Genomic DNA, 19408 nt, shown 5'->3' with positions numbered 1-19408 from the left:
AAAGCTGACTGGCTGGGACATCAGGAGCCAGTGAAGAGTCAGAGAGATCCTCATCATCTTCTTCCTCTCCCTGAAACTTCACCCGCTCAGAAGAACATTGAGCTACTATTGTAACATTCTCATTATTCATAAAGGAGCATGCTGACATATCTATTTTCCCAAGAGTGGGGGGCAGCGCAGCCCCAGGCTGGGACCCAGCATCATCACTGCAGCATGCAGAATTGGGGGCTTGTGGAAGGCTGTACCCCACTGGGAGATCCACGCATGGAGTTACAACCTATCACAACACTGTGCTCCTTTTCAGGGCATGCAGCTCCATTCTCAGCCACTGCCAGCAGCTCAGGGGTTTCCAACATCTTAGCTCTTTTAGAAATAATCTCGGATAAATGTCTCGTTGGTTTGTTCTTCACCTCCATCTCTAGAACCTGTCTCTGCTTCCTCCACAGGGAGGGGCTCCTCAGCCTCCAAACTTGTTTCTGTCCAGATACAAGTGATTGAGTCACAGTAGAGGTTTCCTTGGAGAAGGGGAGGAACTGCTCCCTGTTCAACAGCAGACCATATATGGCAAGGGAGGAGATAGATAGAATCTGGCAATACGATTGCAGGCTGTTTCCTGCTGCTCCCTTGATGTCCCAGCCCCTTTCCCACTATTCCTGGGTCTCACATTCTTACCAGAGACCTTCTGGCCAGCAGTGGGCAGGAACCCTTCAAATGACCAGGGCCACCAAACAAGAAACATTTCATGTTTTCAGAGGTAGCAAATATTGTATAATCCACCCCTTCTATGTGGTACTTTAAAAATGGGTTCAAGGGCTATTCGGGGTTATTGAGAGCCCCATAAACCTGGTGCCAGAATGACATAAGATGCCTCACATTTGGGTTCTTGCATCCACATATCAACACCCTAACCGCAGAAACTGCCTTCCCATTATGGGAGAGAGCAGACATTAGCATCTCATTGTGAAGGACGTGTAGGACTTTGGAAAAAACTACTTTAGCAGCAGGAGTAAACAAGGGGAAAACATGAACAAAAGACTCCTTCACCCAAAGTCCCTCCGGTACCAAACAGTTCACAAACTGTTCCTGGCTCAGGAAAATCACTATAGATTTGCTCATTTGAAAGGCAGACTTTATATTAGCACAGCCAATAACCTTACCTACACTCAGCATACACATATCCTCCCCAGTGCAAGAGAGAGCAGAGACACACAAAACCCCTTGCTTGCGGGTCAAATCGCTAAACCCTATCTGAAGTGGGCCCCATGGAGAACCTTCACCTATGGCAAAGCGGGAGACCCAACAATGCCCTAAAACAAAGAAACCGCCAGTAACAAAACAAAAAACAGACTAACAGAAACCAGCTACTGCACACAGCATGTAACAAACACATCTTCAGTCTCAGGGGAGCGGTGGGGTGTGAGAGAGAGAATAAGAACAAACGCACAAACATAAACACAAGTGACTTTATAGACTGGTGGTTGGAGCTCTGACCCAGGATATGGGAGTCTCAGGATCTAGTCTTCCTACTCCAATGACTCTTAATTATTTACCCAGAGTGCAGCAGCTTCAGCAGGAGAGGTTAAGGGAGTCCCACATCAGAATATCCCATAGCCCAGTGGTTAGAGCACTCATCCAAGAGGTGGGAGATCTGCAGATAACTCCCTTCTCCCCCTCAAGCGGGGTGGGGAGGGCGGGAATTGAAGTGGGGGTCTCCAACATCCCAGGTGAGTACCCTAAGCACTGGGCTAAATGTTATGAGGGAGGAAGTCCTCGTCCTCCTCAGCCTCGTGCAAACATGGCATACGGGCCTAACACCAGGAGAAGGTTTACAGTTGAGAATTGCTAGCAGAGAAAGGTGCCCCTCTGCAGTTTGGAATTAGGCCCCCATCTCCATGAGAAGGATGGGGCTTACACACATCTCTCTGATCAGCATTGCTCATTGGCTAGCTTAGACAGCATCCTGCGTAGTGCACTGACTTTTGTAGATCACCATCTAAGGCTCCTATCTCTGTCCATTTATTGTACAGGAGCCTACGTGCCTAACTCTGGCTTTGTGAATCCCAATGATTTTTCTAGGCACCTAGAAGTTAGGCACTGTGATGCTCAGCATCACAATGCCTAACTCCTTTTTTGCATCCAGGCCCAAGTTACTTCTGCACATCAAGACAAATTCCATGTTTTGGTCCCATCCTTTTCATAGACTAGATTGTGGCTTAGGAAGGCACTTAATGCATGTCCATGTTTTAAATGTGCAAGTAGTCCCAGCAATTTCAATGGGATTACTCATACTTAAAGTTAGACTTGTATTGAAGTGACTTCCTGAATCAGGGCTTATAGAAGTAAAGTTAAAGAAACAAAGAGCCAATCCTTATTGCCTGAATAACTTGAAGAGGCCCGTGATGTAAGGTGAGAAAGGTGAGAAAGATGTGGGTCTTGATTCATGAATTTGCTACGTAGAAGTTTTTTGCTCATTTCATTTTCATGTGTCTCATTTTGTTCATTTGGTGGTTATTTAAATTTCTCTATGGACGGCTGTAGGCTAAGTTCCTTTTGGGACTGTGAGAGCAATTGTATACTCAGAGCAATAATGAATGATTGTTATCTCTCAAATCCCTTCTCTCTCTGGTTTTCTGAAATAAAAAATGAAGGATGATTAGTCAAGTCAATGATATTTAGGACACAGTGGTACATCAGAACACTGTTCAAAACCAAGGCAAACACTTCAACTTCTGGTAACACTAAAATTGTGCCATGCGGGCCCCATAACAAGTCTGCTTTATCCTATAGCACAAGTAAAGGTTTTGCAAAATGCACATCAAATAAACATTACATTAAAAGTATGTTAATGTGGGAGCATATGTGTGTCAGCACTGTGGTTGCTTCAATCTGGCTTCAGTTAACTACTTCATAGACATAGTCCATCAATACACCGGTGAAACAAGTGCATAATTTAAGGGATTATTGTCTGTAGCAAATGTCAGAGGAAATTACTAGAAAGGAAGTTACTTTCAAAAAGTGAGGATCAGGAATGGATGCTAACCAATTTCTGCATAATGTACAATTCTGCTTAACTAGGTACAATAGTAGATTACTGGTTTTGCAAGAAAGCTTGGAGATGTTTTGCTTATATGATTATAATTTCGTGATTTATTTTACATAAACATCTTGGCTCTGACTCTTCTCACCCCCTACCAACACACACAATTCTGTAAATACAATATAGTGTTTGTTTATCTTGAACTGCTGTCAGCGAATTTACTTACACTTTCAAAATTAAAGGGCAAAAAGCTAAATCTAAGCAACAGGGTTATAGCAACTGTGAGGTATCTAACAGATTAAGCAGTGCAAAACTCAGCAGTGTTGGAGAAGGATCATAAGGTAATAACTACAGCTGATATTACCTCTGGAAAAGACCCTTCCCTGTAGTCTAATAAATATTGTATGAACCAACAAGAAGCAATATGTTAATGATGTGATATTTAAGCAATATGTTAACGATGCTGGAGTATCAATTGATGTCCTGTCTCTTTGAGACCTGTTGATATGAGAAACATTTTAATCATTTAAATATTTTCTTTTGTTTCTATTTTTCCAGTAGCTGTTTCCCTGGGAACGAAAATGGTGAGTGAAAGTCGTCACGAGGCCCTGGCTGCACCACCAGCCACCACCATTGCAGCTTCACTGCCAATTAATGTCACAGAACCAGCCAGTCCTGGAGCAGGAGGTGGAAAAGAAGATGCATTTTCAAAGTTAAAGGAGAAGTTTATGAATGAACTGAATAAAATTCCATGTAAGTAAAATATGGTTGGATAGACACTCTAATGGTAAAAAGCTACTGCTAATATTCTAGATCTTTTTTAGAAAATATTTCGACAGTTTAACTAGAAAATATTAAAACCACATTTGTGGGCCTTTCAGCAAATCAGGTTAATGTATCAGGAATGCTGACACTTGGTTAATTTTATTTTCAGTTTCCAAAATGTTAACTATACAGTTATATATTTTCTGAAACTTTATTATATGACCAAGCCTCTCTACTACATATAATTATATATTATTAATAATGATAAATAATCATACTTAGTTTCTGAAAACTGAAAATAAAGTACAATTAATAGAATATTCTTAGAACTGAGGTGATATTGCAAATAATTATAAAATTCCTTTTCATTTAAAAAATTTCACACAGCAACGCAAATAGGTTATTTTGATACTTTACTAAACTCCAAAATGAGTTAAGGTTTTTTTTAAATAGCAGCTATCATAGCAATGTCCATGCTCTTAAAAAATTAGCAAGTAGACAGTACAAGTAAATTAAAAATATATTTGGAAAAACATTACATTTAACAGAATAGGTTTTTTCCCTAGAGTTTATAACTTGTGGAAAGGTATAATATAGTGTGACCAATAATGACAGGTAACAAATCAGAATATTAATCGATTTTTGTCTCTGAAATGGATATTGGCAATCTGGCAGATGCAATTTTTGCTAAATTGATAGCAAACAGCTTTGGTCTGTCACTCCAAATTCCCACTTGTAAGAATAGAGGTGTTACAATGGCAAGAAGGCTGCATGTCATTAGTCTGGTAATCTGCACAGTCCAGCATGGACCACATTCAGGCAGAATTGTCTGATAATATCGTTGGGAAAACAAAATTACTAGGAGCAACAAGAAAAAGAAAAAAGCATTTAGGAAAATGGTAACATGGGAGCATCTTTATTGTTTAATTTATAGTTCAGGGTGCTCTCTAAATGAGGCAGACTAGAATTTTATATGGGCTATACCTTTATTTTTCAGCTTTGATGTTAATATGACTAAGGTCATGAATGATTTGTACTATGCGAAATTCTGTAGTTTGCAGGTCTGGGAATGGAGTCTGTAGACAGAGATGAACTTGAAATGCAGCGCATCTTTCCTTTCTAAAATAACAATGAAAACAACCGGAAAGCCTAATATCAAGAATTTGCCTTTTGTTTGAATAAAAAGCTCCCATGGTGCACAGCATTATGGATGAAGGAGGATAACCTACGATTAGTCTCTGAAATTACTTTCTGGAATTTTTTTTTAAATCCTACATGTTTCATGCACTATTTCATAGTATACTGAAAGTGACATGAGTCTGTACCTAGACAGTTTCAACATGACTTGTTCTTGCTACCTGCGTTAACTCTTAGAGCAATACTGTTATGTATTTATAATTTAAAAATGGAGGAAAAAAGGACTGTATTGGATGCACAATACCAGTATTCCTGCCAAGCCTCAAAAGAATTTGGTTAAACCAATTATCTATATTCCTGCATGCTGCTGTGCTGGAAGTGGATCAGATGACCAGCTTGGTCATTTCCATGTGTATTACCTATCCTTTAGATAATTCCCCTACCTGGAAACATCTGTGCATGGGGCCAGAAAACATCACAATGTTCCTTCACAAAGTTTCACCAGATCATTCTTTTTGGAACAGAAACCCCTGGTCCTTAAAATGTCAGGACCTTCATTGCATCTCCACACTGCCTCCTGGCACTTTACTGCTCTCTCGTTCTCCACCAACACAGCATCAGTGAGCTCTGTAGTGCTCCCAGTATATCCCTGCTGCCACTCCCCAAAAGAGGGTTGCATAGTGCAGAGGGGCTTCATGAGAAACTTAATGCAACCAAGCTATATTATGCATTGATATGGGCCCCCATCACGATAGTCTGAGTGCCTCAATCTTTAATGTATTTGTCCTCCCAACACTCCTGTGAGGGAGAAAAGCACTATTATCCCCATGTTGTAGATGGGCAGTTAAGGCACAGAGAGGCTAACGGCTAGCTTTTTAAAGGGATTTAGGCACTCAAATGAACAGATCTATGTCTACGTCCATCATGTAAGCACCACTGGTATTTTCCAAATCTCAGCTCAGGTGCTGGCTAACTCCTGTGCTTCCATCAGGTGACATTTTCAAACCAGCCAAAATGCTTACTCAGAGTGATAACTCAAACTGCAGCTCTAGAGGCCCTGGAGCAGGATTTTTAAATTAGGCAGGGGAACAACTATCTTGCTAGCAGGGCCTAAACCTGTAGGCCTTCTCTGAGCACATCTACGACCGGTCAGATCCTGCAGAAGGAGGGCTAGATGCAGGCCACCAATGGTGGAGGGCAGCACAGCACCCAAACAAAAGACAGCCAGGGGCACAGAGCACTGTAGGGTGACTGCAAGAGAGCTATTGAATGTGAGCAGGAAACACCGAGTGAGAGACATGGTTTTGGCTGCTAGGGCATGGGGCTGTACCAGCATAACTATATAGGTAAACATTGCACCCGTACCCAATTCAGTTATACTGGTACAAAAACTGTGTGTGTGGACTAATTTGTTTACAGTCACATCTCCCTACCTACACACAAGTCCTAAAATGTCAAGTCATGGATATTTTGTAAAAGGCCATTAATTTGTGGCTTGCATGAGGGCAGCCACAAAAATGTAGCCACCCTTTAATGATCGGTGAAACACGCCTGAAAAATACTTTTCCTTACAGTATTTTTCAGTAAAAACTGCACAATTTATTTTAATGTGGATTAAAAGGGAATCAAAAATCTTTTAAAATGGTGCATTTTGTAGAACATTTAAGGTCACATGCTTAATGTCATGTGCAGACCTAAATAAGAACAAAGACAATGTTTTAAAGCAAAAATTTTAATATCAGCCGGCTCTTAACGAACCAGCCAAGATTCCACTCCAAAATGTTAAATTTCACCTTACTCTTTACAAAATTCCAGCGTGGGGTGCGTTGGATTTAAGTGACATTTTAGAACACAAAAATTCTATTCCTACCAAAGGCCAAGGAGCTTCCCACAGTGAGGGAATAAAATTATTGCCAAGAAAAAGAGAGGGGGCCAATTACACTATTGCTGCTATAAGCTTAGTTAATACAAAATTTAAAAACCTTGTTACAATTCCTACCAATAGAGGCTCAAACCCCAGCCTATCACTGATATCTATTCCCCTAAAAAAGAACAGTGTGCTGTCCCCCATGTTGTGTACAAAGAGTCTGAGCATCTGAGGACATGCAGAATGTTCAGGAAGATGTCTCATCATTCATTCTACTGTGGATAAAATGATTGGAGTCATTTTATTACAGTGACTCATACAATTAAAGTGCAGAGATGCTATAAGGTTACTGAGGCGCAACTGTAGAGATTTTTTTCTCAGTAATGCAAATCCCTGCACTCTGGTTGTGAGTGTCTGATTTGCATAATCACAGAACAGTTTCTGAATAACTGTACTGTATGTAAATCTCTCTATACTGATTGGCTGCTGTAATCCTTCTGCTTTGAATTGTCTCCTGTATGCAGAAATTTCAAACTATTTACAAGCAACAAAGACTCCATCCCAGCTTTTTACTTCCTTCATTTTAAATAGAAAAATCCCAACATTTAAACGAAAGAGAAGGAAGAAGAAACCAAAGGGAAAGAAAATGGCACTGTCAAACTGATGAAAGGGAAATTGCTTTTGAAAAGTTTTCCAGGCAGCTTTTTATTCATTGCTTTCCTTTCTCTCATTGTTTTCCCTCTTGGTCCCTCTCTACAGGCCAGCAAAGCTCTTGTCCTTACAGTAACTGATGTATATTAGTGTTCATTTTCTTTACCTTAGAGAATCCCAGCCCCTCCTCCTAAATTCTATATTGAACACTATGTAAACAAAAATGTGTTGCGAGTGGTTCTGGCGACAAGGGTCTTATAGAACTAAAGGAAGGAGAGATCAGGGAGGGAGAAGGTGAGAGGGAAAAAGATAAGTCCTAGAACTGGGGAGGGGAAAGTAGAAAGGGCAAAGGGGGGGGGGGTTGCCCTTTAAAAAAAAAAATCCCTTTCAGCTGCTTGACAGTCCCTGTGGGATTATTAGGGTGTTTTTCCCCTTAATTTGATGATTAAATGTTTAGTTTAAAAATTTGATGATGATAATAACGATAATTACACGTAAATATAAACAAATGTTTATTATTTTACACTACATAAATGAGCACCCATCTCAAATGCTAAATGACCTTGAAAAACTCTTAAAAATATATTCATGAACAGATTCCTGTAATTGCCTACAGATAACACTCTCCTAGGAGCAACATAAGTCAAACAATACATGAATAAGCTGCGCAACAAAGCCTACCAGAGTTCCCCTAATAATAATGAATATGAGAGTGCTTCCTGTACCCTCAGTAATAACTGTATTGAATTCAGCTGTCATAACTCCCACAGCTTGATGTAGGTTTCTCCCTCCCTGTCTTTCTTTTTCGATCCATTCTGCCCCCCTTGATTGGCCAGTTTAGGTTGGATTAAGTGTTCTTATTACCCCTTCTGTAAGTGACATTAAACTCATTTCTTGATTTTTTTTTCTCTTCCTTGACACCGGAATTCTGGGCTATTACTTTGAATGATACTTTCTAATCACATTTTGGGACTTTACACACACTCTTACATGGTATTTCTGAAATCTAACTTTTATGGGCCTGCCATTTTGACTGTATTTAGAAAATAACTTAGGACTTTGTTCAGCTTTCAACTTTCTGCATAGTTGCCACTCCACTGAGGTCGATGGGACACTCATGAGGTTCTGGTCAGCATGACTAAGGGTGGATAGATCTGACCCCATCATGCAAACAGTGCTGAAGAAGACCTATTGAGTTCCAAAACTGTTCTAATACACAGAGACAACAAATATAGGAAAATCAGAGTGAACTTATTATTAATTATTTGTGTTACCATAACACCTCGTAGCCCTGGCTATGGATGAGGACCCCATTGTGCTAGGTGCTGTACAAACACCAAACAAAAAGTCATCGATGCCTTAAAGAGCTTATAATCTAAGTATAAGACAAGAGGCAACAGATGGAGACAGGCAGACAAGGGAGTGCAAGGAAACAATGAGACAATATTGATCAACTGTTTTAGTACTCCAGCATTCTAATCCTTGCCAAGTATTTTATAGGCTTCATGGCAGAGGAGAGTTTTTAAGGAGGAATTAGAAGGAGAGTAAATAAGTTCGTTTTGTGGATATTTATGGGGAACCCCTCCCGAGTGTGAGTGTCAGCACTGGAGAAAGCACAAAGGTCCTAGGCTCACTTCCTCCTGTATCACCCACATCTTGCAACACATGTTCCATTGGCTCATGTCATTCAAAGACATTCATTGTTCTACATGGGTGGCAAATATGAGTAATTAGGAATAATGCCTTATTGGTGACATACAATAGAAATGGGAAGATGATGTGACAGGGCAATAGTGGGACAAGGCAAAGATCCAATGTTCTCAACTAGTGAAAATTTATTGCAAATCTCACAATATTTGTTCTTTTCATTAAAAGCCCATCCCCTAGAGTCCTGTGATTTACATAAAATCTCAGCTTTCATTCTTTTTTTAAAAAGTTTCTAGCCCACATAGTTGTGGAGACAGGCTAGAAAACATGGCACAAGTGCACCCTGAAGACTCAGAAACGACAAGATAAATAAAAAGAACCCATGTTTATTGTTTTTCTTAGAAATCTCACTTTATAAGCCACCTCAATTTTGGGGAGCCTGACCCTTAATTTTTGAATGCTCAGGGTTGGTACTATTGAAAATCTGGTTCCAGAATGCATTACTCCTTATGTAGCTCTGAGTGAGTGGAAAATATAAACTAAAAGCTCGTTACACAAAGCATGACTAAAAAGAAGCATTTGTACTCAAACAAAAAATTTTCCCTTAAGGAAATAATGATTAACCCATGTTATTCTAGTAAAATATTGATTGATATCACCTCTTTAAAATGTTCTGTACATCATGTGTTAGGATGCATGTCTAACAGGTGTCATCTTGGCTCTCAGACTAGGGACTGAACTGGGGACCTACAGAGCTTAAAAGGGGCTATAACAGACACATATTCTCTGCAGATCAGGCACAGGGGGGGAGCCGTAACACACGCTCATGATCAGGTTACATCCTTCCTCTAATAAAAGAAAGCTTGTCACAGACAGCTGAGGTTTACAGCAGTTCTAATCCAGGGCAAGCCCCGAGTTACGTGATGACTACCATCTTGGCTGACATACCGAGGACTGAACCAGAGACCTCAATCAAAAGTGTGAGTTGCTACAACCTCAGCTGAAGAGCCAGCTGTAACAGAATATACCCACTGGTACTTGGGCACAGAGGAGAAGCTGTAACACACACACTCAACAGTGGAGGGAGGGATCTGGCAGCCTATCAATTTGTCATCCTAAGTATAAAAAATGCTTTCTCTTAGCCAGAATCCCAGAAAAAGCAAAATCTCCCTGCCAAAGAGAGTGACACAGTATTAATTACATTTTCTGGAAACCGTATATTTTGTTCCTGAAAAGGATACTAATTAAACCGCTCATGTAATATAGTTTTTTAATTGTGTGGTTTGAAGTGTGGGGAAGACAATTAATACCTCATAGGAGACCTCTCATGAATGTTTTGGAAAACACTTGGTGCCATCAGATTTTCTCTACCACAGGGAGAAAAGTTATCTATGGTAAAGAGGGGGTTGAGCACATACCATACATTTGGTAACAGGATTTTAAGAAGGGACTCCTAACAAGCCCCAAGGGTCCCCCTGATGGGGTGTTCATCCCACACCAGAAAGGAAGGGATTAAAAGCACTTTGGGTGGCTGTGCAGGGAGCAGCCAATCAGGGGCTGGTGGGCTTACATAAAAGGAGCTGCAGAACCAGAGACTGTCAGATGCTTTGGGGAGCCCGAGGAGTGAGGACTAGCAAGCTGCAGAAAGGGTATCACGTTTGGCAGAGCAGTTGCTGGTAGGTACTGGGGGAACAAGAGGGAGCTCCTGGCTGACTGCTGGGATTTGCTGGCTGAAAGCTCTGAGAAGAGTAGTGGGCGGGCCCAGGTCCAGGTTCCCCCTCCCCCGCCCCCCCAACTGGGGAAGTAGCTGGACTGTTGAACTAAGACACTCCCCACGCGGGAAGGGGGGGGAAAAACAGATGGTGAAACGGCTGGAAAGCCAAGTCATGAAGAGAATGCTGTGGTACTTGGACTGAGGCAGGTCTGCAGGCGGAGACATTGATGGGAGATGCACCACCTGGAGAGGGCACTCCAGCTGGTGGAGCTAATCCCCGTGATGGCCGCTGCAGTGAGTAGACTCCATCACAGTCGCCTCCAGCACATCATTGTAGTTATTTCTTTATAGTCATTACAATGACTGTGTAGCTATTTTATTGCATTATGGATATGTCAAGTTGTGGCAGTTCTTATTAAACTGAGTAGAGAATTCAATTTGCAACCAGAAAACTGTGAACATGTTGTTCACAAGTTTATTTTCAGCACTGGGAATTTCTTTTTTAATTCTTTATATTAGAAAAAGACAGTACAAATGTGTTAAATATTATTTACATATATTTTATAATAATTTTGCATGTTCTAAAAATTACATGTAGAAGGATTATCTACAAAAATTACGCTATGTGTATAGTTCATTATGCACTATTGTACTGAAAATTCTTGTGGAGAAAGGGTGTATAGGACAGTTTTGAACTCACAATTACCAATATATTTAAACTAAGTTATTTTTGCAGCAATATATTATGTGAAAGAAACATGACATTCAGTACTAAGTTAAAAATCTAATCAAGGTATCACAAAATCAAGAAAATTCAAATTTAAGCCTGGCATTGCATCTTAAACTCATCTATTTGTGCCTAGGTAGCATAGCATCTCTAAGACATTGTCACACAAAGTTATGAAAAACCTGCAGTAGATTGGCACAGAGGTACAAATTAAAAATAGACCATCCGTCTTTGCTATTATTATTTGTTAAACACTGATGTTTCACTGGATGTGCTTGGTTATGCAAAAGATCTGAAAACAAATAAGACTTCCCTGATGCATACTACAACATTAATTTAGGTTTGTGTACGTTAACTATTTTGTTTTGTTAACTTTTAAAAAACCATTGATATATCTTGGAAGGCTTGCTCAACATTTCTGACAATCAGGCCAAAGTCACTCATGTTGGGCACCCAAAAACTGAGGCACAAAACTGATGGATCCTTTCAAATATTTGAGCCCATTAATTGTAGTCCAAAGTACACTGTATGTAGCTTTCTTCACCTTCCCCTGTTCTTTATTCAAAAAAAGGCTTCCATGGCTAAAACGAATCCTATGTCTAATATACATCATCTGTAAGAAAATATGTGCAGTAATCAGGGCAAGCAAGTGAGTGGCCACAACTTTATTAAAATTGAACATTAGAGTGGTGGGAGTTTTTTGCCCATCACCCCATACCAGGCATTCAGGCGGGTCCAGTGCAGTGTTTACAAACAGGCCATCTATCAAGTAGCCTATAACTCGGGGTAAACCGTCCACTGCCTGTTTTGCAGAATCCTCTCACCTTCCCCCTACAAAGGGTATAGAAAGTACCAAATGGGACCCCGATCTGCAGACTTCAGGTCTCCTTTTTGCCCATAGACTTGGGGTCCACCAGCACAATCCCATGTCTCTGATTTTCCATTTGTTTGCTCTTTGGACTTTTATTTGTACTGGACACCGGCTGCAATTTATGACAAACTAACATTCATACAATTCCTAACGTTAAACTCCGAAATCCTATATCTATTAAACCTAACTGTGTCTCCATGATGGTATGAGGGGGGCGGGGAGGGGGGGTACTACTAGGCCCCAGCCAATTTGGTTCCAATGGGAAAAATACCTTCCTGGCCCCAATAGCAGGTGATCAGTCAGGCCCACAGCAACCTGAAAAACACAGTCCCTATACCATATAACTATAAGGAAGGAAGGTGGGTTCAGTTAAAAGTAGGGCAAGAGGCCTAAGAAGCCACCGGCCAGGGTTTAAATAAATGATTGGCTCCTTCTTCCCACAGTCAGTTCGCATCTCTTAGGCTGGCCAATGGCAAGGGGAGGAGGGGCCTATCCTTGTTCTCTCTTACCTTTTATCCTATAGCTGTCTGGCAGCTTGCAGATCCAATAAAGTTTCCCACCTGTTAATTCAGCGGGTGGCATTCTAATACTCGGATTTGTCAGAATGAAAGGAACTAAGTATTTACTCTATTGCGTGGTTCCTAAATATGAAGTTAAACAATTTTATAATTTCCAAACATTTACAGATGGAATCATGGAAAACATTTATAGCACCAGGAATAGGTTAACGTTCATTGATTCTGGAGACAAAAAGACTTTGGTACACATTTTGGATCATTGCTATCATTGACAGTTTCACTGTTCTTCTGTAGAACTGCATCCCTTCCTGAATTCTGTTGTTCTGTTTAGGCTTATAATTGCACGTCAAACCAGATCTTCGACTGGTGTAATAGCTTTATTGACTTAATTTGAGTTATGCCAGTTTGCACCAGCAGAGGACCTGACCTCAAACCTTCATAAGAATCCTTGTGTGGGTAGGTGAGACTCTTATTATACAAAAGAGAAAATATCACCCTGTTTGAATGATGGGCTTGTGAAGACTCAGTTCCAACTGAGCAATCCATCTGCTAAATCCCATGCAGGCTTCTCAGTCTGAATCTAATCTTAATTATTAGCTTCAGCAAGAGCAGCCTAATTTGCTCACTGACCCTGTATTATCTGGGGGTACATTTCAGTACTCTAGCAGGCATCATTTCCCAAACTTGGGAAAGGATTGACAAAACGAAAGAAAAGGGGAGGGTGGGTCTTTTCAAATGACACAGAAATGTACTGTGACCTTTGACGAAAACACATCCTCCATCTCTTGGACTTCATGACTTGTTGTCAGGATAGTGTTCTGTAAGCAAGACTTTGCCATTCAGTATGTTATCTCAGTTCCCACTGAGTGAAACACTTCATTTACTAAAGGTGTGAAGTTTACTTTTCCTATCATGAATTTGTAGTCCAGGAAGGGAATATGTTGTTGGTGTTTAATAGTAACAAGTGGGGATGTGTGAAGACAAAGCTTTCCTCTCCTAGGTGGTGGATATATTTATTTTTATGAGTTATTATTGCAGTTTTCAATCACTCCTCAGCATAGAAGACTTCTCCATTTCCTTGCCATGTTATTTCATTTATGCATTTATTAACACTCCCTTATTACCCAAAGTCACATAGAAGATTTGGCCTGAGCAGGGCCATCACTATGCCAGCGTTGAGTCTTGTTTGTTGTTTTTGCTTAGAAATCTCCTTGCTCTTCCCTCAAGTCCAGACCTTTTATACCAGGTTTCTCAACTCACAGCAACCCACTTGCTCTGTGCTGAAATATAGTATTCTAGGTCTCCATCCAGGAGCCAGCTATTTGTTTGTAAAATTCCACTGGTGCAGATTTACGTGCAGCAGGGGCAATGGAAGAAAGACAGTGAAAGATAAGGCAGGTTTACTATTCATAATTTGAAGTCTAGCATATCCTTTTAGATTATACCTCTGTGATGGTAATCACTTCACATGAAACTGGTCAAACATTTGTTGAAGGGTTTTAAGTCCTAGGACTGGCGAGATGTCCCAATGCACAGAAAAATAAGGTTTTTTTTAAAAAGTATTAGTGGATAAATAGAAATACTTAATGTAATCTTAACTCGGGCATAGCATTTAGCCTTATAAAATGTCATGAAAAAATACAAGTCAAAAGTGATTTGACTGATAGCAATTCTGAAGCAGCCATGCGTATATTTAATAACGATTGTGTGGTATGGAACTATTTAGTCACATCACCCTCTTTATCTAAATACACATACTGTAAGAAGGAACAGACAAAATAGGAGAGAAAAATTCTTTACTTAAAAGTCTTTTTCTATTAAATTAGTGCATAAATAGAAGCTTTAGGGCAGGGGGGGCCAACCTGAGAAGGAGCCAGAATTTACCAATGTACATTGCCAAAGAGCCACACTAATACGTCAGCAGCCCTCCAGCGCCTCGTGCCTGTTGCAATCAGCTGTTTCGCATGCACAGGAGGCTCTGTGGGGGAGGGGGAGGAGTGAGGGCATGGCAGGCTCTGGGGCAGGGGCTTTGGGGGAAGGGGTGGGGTGGAGGCAGGGCTTGGCACATTGGAAAGTTAGCATCTGTAACTCTAGCCCCGGAGTCAGCGCCTATGCAAGGAGCCGCATATTAACCTCTGAAGAGCCGCATGCGGATCCGGAGCCACAAATTGGCCACACCTGCTTTAGGGTATGTCTACACTACTACTGGGAGCTAGCACAAGAAAGTAGCAGTGTAGCCAAGGGTTAGCTTGGGCTATGGCTCAGGCTAGCCACCTGAGTACACACCCAGGGGGTCTGGACAGGTTGGTATTCAGGCATCTAACCTGAGCTGCCCTCCATGTTACCCATGGCTAATGTGCTATTTTTAGCATGCTAGCTTGAGCAGAACTAATGCATGTATGTCTATCTGCACTAGGAAGCATGCTCCCAGATGCAGTGTAGACATACTGAGAGGCCTGCAACATCTCAAAGCCTGCTTTTACTGAGGGTAGGTTTACACTATGTGGCTATGCTGCCATAATCCCATAGTGTAGACACAGCCTACACTGATGGACAGAGTAGTTCCATGGTGTAGGAACATCTCCTCAAGCAAAGTTAGTTAAGTTGTCAGAAGGATTCTTCCATCGACATAGCTGCATCTATGCTGGGGGTTAGGTGACTATGCTGACCTATGTCAGTCGGGGTGTGGTTTTTTCACACCCCTGAACAACATACCTATGTCAACCTAACTTTTAAGTGTAAACCAAGCCTCAGGCACACAGGTAATTGCAGGATTGGGGCCTTGCTGCCAGGGTTGTGTGACCAAAGTGGATTCCCAAAGAAGAAAACCAAAAAAATAATTCTTTAACAATAAGAACAACTAAAGTGATTCATTTTTCTATTCAAAGCTGAATAATGAATAACCCCACTGAGGCAGGAATAGATTAAAGATTCTTTTAAAAAAAAATCAACATAAGTTGCCCCACTTCAAACAATGTCAACATAATGAGTCCAATTAACAAACTGGTGTGCCCCAATCTGCTACAGGTTTTAGAATCATATAGGCCTCAGTCCAGAAAAGCACTTGAGCATTTGTTGACTTTTAAGCACTTCAGTGATCCATTGACTTCAGTACAGCACACACTAAAGTGCTTTGCTGGTTCAGGGCCATAAAATCTTAATACCTCAACTTCATTTAGTTTCATTTAAAACAGGGGCGGGGGGGGGGAGTGGGTAGGAAACCTGAAAGAAAAAAAAAAGACTCATGCAGCAATTTATTTAATGGAATATTGTGTTCGTTCACCTGTTTTTAGATTGTTTTTCCACATGTAAAATAGTTTCACTGTATCAATAACTTTATCGTAATAGAGAAGATATTTAAAACAAAATAAGATGCAGTAGCAAAAAAATGTATTGCCACTACGTACTATCTGTCAGAATGTTCAGTACCAGAAAAATTTCCTATCAAAATATTCATAAATACAAGCCCATTTTTCCTCCCAATTCATTTTAACGTTATTGTTTTCGACAGCTGCTTGTTGAGTGTGTGTCCTTTCCATTACATTGACCCAGTGATTCATTAGCACAACACGCTTCTTCAAATTTGCTTATCAAAGAGACAGTATTTAGCTAGTGTTAAATTCTAAATGTGCACTATTTTTCCACTTTGACATAATTATTTGGGAGAACTATTGAAAGCTTCCAGTGAAACTGCTCGGAGAATTTAGGTAGGGAGAATATAATTACTTCTGTTGAAATTTTGGCCAGATTGCTACACATTTTAATCCAATTCCTTCTGAAATGGTTGAGCATCTTTCCATTTACTTTAGTAAGAGTTGGATGGGGCCCTCAGGCATTGCTGTCCTTGTCAGAAGTTCCTTGGGGATGTTTAACAACCACAGGCACTCAGGACATAAGTTTTATGCCTTATCCAAAGTACAGTACCTCCTGTAGTAGAGTGTTTTCAACACCATCCCTGGGCAGTGTTGTTAACTCAGAGAGAAGTCTGCCATCTTCAGCCTGCCTCAGTGGGGTCCAGGATATCAGCAAATGGCATTGTTAACTTTCTTCCCGTCTATTATGTTTATGTGGTCACACAGAGCATGGTGATCTGTGTGGCTGGTGGGATAGTGCTGGAACGTCTATAGCAGTGATCGGGAAGTGGTTATAACGTCTCGCTAATTCTTCTATTCTTTGGGTTCTTGGTTGGTAGAATTTTCTGTAAGTGAGCTTTGGAATCTGGCAGGGTCCAAGAGTTTTCAGTGTCAGTACAGAGTGATGCTCTTATCCTTGTGGAGAAACGAGTTTTCAGGATACTCTGGAGGCTGGCCCCCAGACCATATACTGCTCTCTGGCTGAGCTCAGGCATGGAGAAGAATACAGCTGAAAAAATTGTATTGGAGGTGTATGCTGCAAGAGCAACTGCCACTGATTTGTGAGCTCAAGATCACCATGTTGCTGAAGTAATGGAGGGCCTTGAATAACACTTAGGACTTCCAGACTGTGCTAGTATTATTGGTGGAATTCACTGCGCAGTTCTTTGCCAAAACTATTATAAAAGGGGATAGTGGGCCACATTTTGTTATTACTGTAATTTGTACTATGTGGTCATACAGGCTGTGGAGTATCACAGAGGGCCACTTTTGGATGGGCTGGTAAATTTCTCAATGCCAGAATATTTTGTAAAAGATGTACAGGAAAGGACAGGCTGTGATACTGTTACCCCAATACAGCAGGGAAATAAATGATGTGCCTGGTATTGGGGTACACAAACCCCACACGGGGCAACATGGGGTTAATGAGCTCATGTGGGCTCAGGTGACCCCACGCCTTTACACCAGTGAGTGATGTCAGAATTGGAAAGAGGAGTTTAAGTGGGAGAAACCCAGGTGAGTTAATGGTAGGCCAGGAAGGAGCAGACCTTCATACCTCAGCTTCCGGAGAGAGGGCTATGTGAAGGCAGGAGCTCCTTGGAAGGCCCTTCACTGAAAGACGGGAGGACCTGATCCTGGCTCACTTTAAGAGAGGCTATTCCTTACTGTTTACCAGTGAACTCAGAGAGCCTTAATCCAGTTTTGGAATGATTCCTCTTGGTTTAATTCCCCTTTTGTTCTGTTCATTGACAACCCGAGAAGGGGCAGACTATCTGGGGCCCACCTGGAGGGCTAAGCCTTTTAGGACTGGGACTAGAGTGGGAAAACCACCTGGATGTTGCAGAGCTGTGGCCCAGGTTAGTGCTGGGGCTCTGCCCAGAGCCTAGTGCAGGGGTCGGCAACCTTTGGCATGCGGCCCATCAGGGTAATCTGCTGGCAGGACGCAAGACATTTTGTTTTCATTGACTAGCATCAGCACGGCCCCCCGCAGCTACCAGTGGCCACGGTTCTCTGTTCCCAGCCAGTGGGAGCTGTGGGAAGCCGTAGGCCGCAGGGACAAGCTGGCCGCCGCTTCCCACAGCTCCCATTGACCAGGAATGCCAAACGCCGGCCGCTGGGAGCTGCAGGGGGCTGCGCCTGCGGATGGTCAACATAAACAAAATGTCTCGCAGCCTGCCAGCGGATTATCCTGATGGGCCGTGTGCTGAAGGTTGCCGACCCCTGGTCTAGTGGGTGCCCAGGGAAGTAACTCCAGTGACAGTCTGTACTTACTGTAACAGTTGGGGAGCTTGCTTATCCTTTATTGCCCTGGAATGGGCCTGTATGATGAAGCTATACCCAGGTTCTGAGGGTGTTGAGTAACAGCAGGTAAGTGACTGTCTCAGCACTGCCAAAGAGGTGGTGATTGCTGACTCTGTCCATTATCCCAGACAAGCATGGTAAGGGTGGCTCTGTGCCATTGTTTCATTCAGACTGTTATTCAAAGAGTGGGTAATGAGAAGCAATGAGATCTCCATGTTCATATTCTGATGTTACATGACCTTTCATTAAATTGCATTGTAAATAGATCATTTTGATGTTAGTCAATCATTCCTACATGTAATAAGGAATTTGATTGAAAAATATTTCCAGGGATTCCAGTGGCACAAATATGTTTATTAAACAATAATGGATACTTTTAAAAACATTGCAGAGCCTGCAAGCTGATCAAAAAGATACACTGAAGTGCAGCTAATGTGCGTAAATGCAACTGATGGATCACAGTGATAGTTCATGTCTTCACAGTACCTACAGGAAGTAGATCTGCTGTTTTGGAATGAATAGGCCCTTCATTCTAGGCGTAGAGGAAATAAGAATCATTGCTATGAAGCATGTTCATTAGAGATGGGGCTGGAAAGTATCAGAAGTCATATCTGTGGTCTGGGAGCAAATGATACTAATGCAGCCATCATCATTTTCACACTATAAGCCCATATCTCTGTTAACTGCAACTCTTCTTGTGAGTCTCCATTTCCTCTGTCTTGTCTTTTAATCTCTTTCTTGGTCTCTCTCCCTTCTGCTTCTCTAAAAAAACCAACATTCTGTCACCCTGATTATCCATAAAGATCCTCACGGAATCTAT

The 19408-nt window shown here is 41.4% G+C and overlaps 1 protein-coding gene across 7 annotated transcripts in view; it reads left to right on the top strand.

The window, feature by feature from the left end:
* The window catches only part of SYT1 (synaptotagmin 1), a 490694-nt gene that overhangs the window by 319801 nt on the left and 151485 nt on the right, over positions 1-19408 (top strand). For 5 of the 7 annotated variants that reach the window (XM_074941984.1, XM_074941986.1, XM_074941987.1 and 2 more), the window contains one exon: positions 3596-3790. In XM_074941984.1, the coding sequence (XP_074798085.1) occupies positions 3619-3790 (172 nt within the window). In that variant the 5' untranslated portion in view covers positions 3596-3618. The remainder of the gene's footprint in view (positions 1-3595; positions 3791-19408) is intronic. The other 2 variants (XM_074941983.1, XM_074941985.1) reach the window with 1 other exon arrangement.

The sequence above is a fragment of the Natator depressus genome, chromosome 1 (genome assembly GCF_965152275.1).
Source record: "Natator depressus isolate rNatDep1 chromosome 1, rNatDep2.hap1, whole genome shotgun sequence".
Lineage (NCBI taxonomy): Eukaryota > Metazoa > Chordata > Testudines > Cheloniidae > Natator > Natator depressus.
Note: the sequence above shows the minus strand (reverse complement) of the source record. Positions and strands in the feature narration are given on the sequence as shown.